This window comes from Brassica napus, chromosome C9 (assembly GCF_020379485.1).
Source record: "Brassica napus cultivar Da-Ae chromosome C9, Da-Ae, whole genome shotgun sequence".
Taxonomy (NCBI): Eukaryota; Viridiplantae; Streptophyta; class Magnoliopsida; order Brassicales; family Brassicaceae; genus Brassica; species Brassica napus.
Genome location: NC_063452.1, coordinates 6,506,886 through 6,512,206, shown reverse-complemented (window position 1 = coordinate 6,512,206; position 5,321 = coordinate 6,506,886). Strand labels below are relative to the sequence as shown.

At 37.7% G+C, this 5,321-nt stretch overlaps 1 protein-coding gene across 1 annotated transcript; it reads right to left on the bottom strand.

Annotated features, from left to right (window-relative positions):
• Positions 1-537: 537 nt before the first annotated feature.
• On the bottom strand, positions 538-3,058 carry LOC111203279 (subtilisin-like protease SBT1.7). The gene has a single exon (XM_022696855.2). It carries the CDS (start codon positions 2,961-2,963, stop codon positions 687-689), a length of 2,277 nt encoding a protein of 758 aa, XP_022552576.2. The 5' UTR covers positions 2,964-3,058; the 3' UTR covers positions 538-686.
• Between the last annotated feature and the right edge of the window lie 2,263 nt (positions 3,059-5,321).

The following is a 5,321-nucleotide window of genomic DNA, read 5'->3' as shown; positions in this document are numbered from 1 at the left end:
GTTTTGTTGATTTGTTTTTCATACAGGTTATGTTTTACACATGGTGGTACACGCATATCACAGCAACATCATCCAAGATTTTGTGTGTGTGTATTTGAGGTCGATGACTCAATATGTTCGATCAGATTGTGGCATGGCCGATGATAAAGAAGAACCAACTATCATGTTCGAGGACGAAGGATATTCTGCCCAAAATCTTCATCACCCACGAATTGCAGAAAATTGGAGAGGTCCAAGGGACCTTCAGTAATGTCCAAATCAGGTGGAGTAATGTGTGTTGTACTTTTTTTCCTTCACCATGGTTTTGTCTCAATTGGGTTTTCTTGGTAAGGTTTTAATGAGACAACATTAAAGCACATTAAAACACATTACAAGCTCTAAATGGTTATGGCATCCAAGGGAAAGTGTTATGAACCAGATTGTGGATGACTCATAACCAAGAGATTATGATTTGTAATCTTTCCATTTATCTATGACGGTGTAATCTTATATATAAGGAACCTCTATGTTATGAATAAAGATAGATTTTTCCATTACTTTTACAACATTAACCCTTTTTTATAGTTTTCATTAAATATTCAAGTCACATGATAAATTACCAACAAAGCAGACTGCATGCCGTTTAACCGAAACAGAATTCTTATGAAAGTAACACATTACAATATCTGCTAGTCATAATTGACCACCTATGGCCAGCTAATCGCCACGGGACTGGCCACCACATGTTTCCCATCTGACCACTCAATGGTCCCAAAGCTGTTAGACCCAGACGGCTTAGACGAGTCAACTGTAAACGTTACCTCATAAGATTTCTTCTCGTTTACTTCTTTAAAATTCAAAACCGCCGGTTCAACCGAAATCTTGAGTGCTGTTGTCTCCGACGTTACTTTAACCGAGTATGACCCAGCTCCTCCAACGTTTGTGACCGTGCGTGTGTACTTGTACGTGTCGGAGCCGTCGACGTTAACGGCAAAAGACGGATAGTTTAGATCAGCGACGGAGTACGTTTTGCTTGGGTCGCAAGCGTAATTGCCTCTCGATATGATTCTGATCAGCGACGAATTGTATTTCAATGCGCAGAGGAAACCTAAATAATCGGCCGTCGTTAGATCGTAGATGAGTCCTGGATTGACGGCAGTCGTCGGTGACACGTGTCCTGCACCGTGCCCGAACGGCGTTGAAGGTTTAACCGTCGCGATGTCAATGATCGGTTGTTCGTCTTTGTAGGTACTGTAAGCAGTGGTCATGAGAGCAGATCGAATCGCGGCCGGGCTCCATTCGGGATGCACAGACTTGAGAAGAGCCGCTAAACCGCTCACGTGAGGGCAAGACATGGACGTTCCTGAGATGATGTTGAATTCCACGCGGCGAGTATCGGAAGCTAGTCCGGAAGGTCCCACAGCTCCGGTCCACGCGGCGAGGATATTGACTCCCGGAGCGATCAAGTCCGGTTTGAGAATGTTTGGCGTTATCGGATTAGGTCCTCGCGAGCTAAATGCTGCAAGCACAGGAGACGGCCGGACGTTGACGACCGTTCCTTGGAACACAATCGAAGCGGTGGGATTCGGATCGGTCAAGGCGTAGTGGCGGATAATGTCACTGGCTTTCTCTCCCACAGTAGTCGCTGGTAACAGAAAAGCATTTGCCGTAAGCTCTTCTCCCTCGTAGGCCGTATTTGCAAGAATCATTCCGAGTCCACCCGCAGCTTTCACTACCTCCCCTTTCTCAACCCTATTCCCTCCTTTCTCGCACATAACGATCTTCCCCTTTACCTTCTCGGGAATTAGTGTTCCGGGGAAACAAAAATTTCCATAAGTAGCATTGTTACTAGCATTCCCAGCGTAAACAAACGGCAACAATTTAGAGGGAAGGGCGTCTCCTTTAAACAAGGAAACTCCAGTATATTTGTTCCCGTTGCCGAGAATCACGAGCGCGGGGAAATCACGATCTAATGTACCAGCACCAACCGTAGTAATCCACGGAGCTACGTTCGCTACACTGAACGAGAAGGGGCCATTATTACCAGCAGAGCAGGAAACAAAGATCCCGCTTTCCATGGCCGCGAATGCTCCAATGGCAGTAGCATCTGTATAGCCTGTCCTTCTACCGCTGAGCGATATCGACAGAACGTTGACATTTTCTTCAATGGCTTTATCCATTCCAGCTAAAATATCTGAGCTGAAGCAACCAGTTTTCCAACAAACTTTGTAAGCAGCCACTCGAGCGCGATAAGCAATCCCACGGGCTGTTCCATTAGCGAAGCCTAAAAGATTAGCTCCTTCCACGACTGATCCCGCTGCGGTTGACGCCGTGTGTGTTCCGTGACCTTCGTCATCTCTAGGCGATTTTGACTCTTTGGATTCGTCCACTGGCCCATTAATTGCTTCGTAACCCCGAACGAAGAATCTAGCTCCGATTAGTTTGCGGTTACAGAGGGACGTGGTGAATCTAGTCCCAGCGTCGCAGCCGCCTTTCCATGTAGGAGGAATGGGGCCGTATCCTTTGTCGGAGAAGCTTTTGCTCTCTGGCCAAACACCGGTGTCGAGAACTCCAACGACGACGTCGCTAGATGGACCGGTTTCAGGGAATAGGCCTGCGTTGTGTACGTCGAGCCCGAGGAACAGTGGAGTACGAGTGGTGTGTAACTCGTACCGCTGCTCTGGTTGAACCGAGATGACACCGGGTTGGGTCATCAGCGAGTCGGCTTCTTCAGGAGTAAGCCGAGTGGCGAATCCATGAATTGCGTTGTTGTAAGTGTAGAGCATTTCAGCAGATTCTGAGACTGAGCGGAGTGAGGAATCGTACCAGAGAGAGTGGTGGTCGAAGCTCGAGGGCATCTGAGATTTAGCCATGTGAACGATGTAAGTAGCTTGTTGAGCTCCATCGGAGACGTGGAAGGAACTCAGATAGAGTAAAACGATGAAGAAAAAAGAAGCAGTAGATGAGAGAAACGAAGAAGACATGTTTTGTGAGTTGTGTGGAAAATGTGAAGATGTGCGAGAGTTTATATAGTCGAGAAAGAGAGTGAGGAGATACTATTGTTACCCAGTAACTCGGTTCACTGGCCATAGGCCAAGAATTTCGGGTTTAAATACCGATATTTTAGCATTAAATCCAATTGTTTTGTGTCCACTATTCTGCTTCGAAAGTGATCGCATTTGTTTTTATCTTTTTGATTTGTCTCTAACTCTAATTTTATTTTCTTCTTAATTTTAATCTTTGAAGACTTCCGTGCACAAAGACAAAAAACCAAGACTTTTGTTCCCATAATTTCACCTATGCTAAACATGAAATAATATAGAGAAAAAGACAAAAATAGCACTAAATCAAGTTTTTGTTTACAAACTAGCACTCAAGCTCAAAAGTCACAAAAATAGCACTTAATGTTTTATCAAAAGTCACAAATTTAGGGTTTAGAGTTAAAGGGTGGGGTTTAGGATTTAGGGTTTAGGGTTTAGGGTTTAGAGTTTAGGGTTTAAGGTTTAAATTTTTAAGGTTTAGGGTTTAGGGTTTAGAGTTTAGGGTTTAGGGTTTAGAGTTTAGGGTTTAGGGTTTAGGGTTTAGAGTTTAGGGTTTAGGGTTTAGAGTTGAGAAATGAGGTTTTGGGTTTAAGATTTCAAATTTTGAAAAATAAAAAAATTAAAATTTTCAAAGGATAAACTTAAAAAGGTGCTATTTTGGTCATTTTAGTTTTTGAGTGCTATTTTTGTGATATAAACTTAGAAAAGTGCTATTTTGGAGATTTGCCCAATAATATATCCGTATAGTATTATCTCGGGGTTATTATTGGTTTATTATCTTGAGATTTTATGTTTCTGTTTAGTATTAACGTCTTAAACTATAATATTTTCTCTAACTTGTTTAGTATAACGTCTTTGAAGATTATTCGATGATGTAGTAGTCATGTAAAATCCAATTTTCTTTTTAAGTATATCTTGTTTGTATGTTTACATTAATGATTTCCACATGCACATTTGGATTTCTCTCTAAATTTATTTTTGTATTTTTCGTGAATTTTAAGGTTTCCAGACTTCTCTTCATCGAAGACAAAAAATAAAGACTTTTCTTCACATAAGTTTACCTATGTTCAACGTCCAATTACACTATTTGCATATACTTGTATAATCTTGAGATTATTATTGTTTCATTGTATTGAGATTCTCTATTTACGTTTAGTATCAACCTCTTTAACTCTGATATTTACTGTGGCTTGTTTGAAATTATAAAGATGGTTTATGCAGTTGAGACTTTTTACAACTTGCAACAAAAGAAAGTTTAACTGGATCTCATTTTCTCCCTCTGAACTAAACTACTACTAGGATAAGATCCGCGCCTTGCGCGGGATTAAGTTATTATTTTTATTATATTTTGGAGAATGAAACAATAGTTTGGCTTCATTTGGATTAGGGGTGTTCAATCCGGATATTGGGTTGGTTTCGGTTCGGTTCGGTTTTTTTTTGTATTTCGGTTAGTAAAATATAACTATTATTCTAAATCCATATTTACTTTGACTTTAGTCTTTCACATACTTTTGAAAGATTTCAACTGGACGACTAAATTGATCAGCTAATCTTGTTGCTTTAAATCATTAGTATTTATATATATTTATATATATATATATATATATATATATATATATATATATATATATATATATATATATATATATATATATATATTTAGTTTGAATATTTATTAAAAAAAAATTCATATGCGTTATATTTTATGATCATTTGTAACTTATTATAACAAAAAAAATAATCTATTGATCACAAAATTTTCAGAGTGGAAATCTTCAAATTTCTAATAATATATAGATGTTTCGAAAAATTCAAAATATAACATATAAGAAATTTTTTTATTATATAGTTAATGTGATTTTTTAATATCTTTCAATAATATAAAATTAAAAAAAAGAACTAAGATACCAAAATTGTTATCAAATATTTATTATTCATAATAATTAATTTTCATATATACGTTAATCATATTAGGTAATTTCGTAGCTTCTAATGAAGGAAAGTGCAAAAACAAATTTGGTAGATTATTTATCAATTCGATAGTTAGTTTAATAAAAAATATAATGTAAGTTAAGATGGACCATCCTATTTTTCTAAGAATAGTATATTTTATATAGTCATTTATTAAATGAGAATTTATAATCATACAGTTCTATGATCATTCATATCGTTTTATAACTGAATATTTAAATCATCGATAACAAAATTTTCAATGTGAAATCTTTAATAAGTTTATAATTTATAAATGTTTTTGAAAATTCATTGAAAGTTTTAATATTAAAATATTTATGTAATCTTATG

Excerpts from the sequence above, each read along its gene's own strand:
- LOC111203279 (XM_022696855.2), bottom strand. The coding sequence starts at position 2,963 with ATGTCTTCTTCGTTTCTCTCATCTACTGCTTCTTTTTTCTTCATCGTT.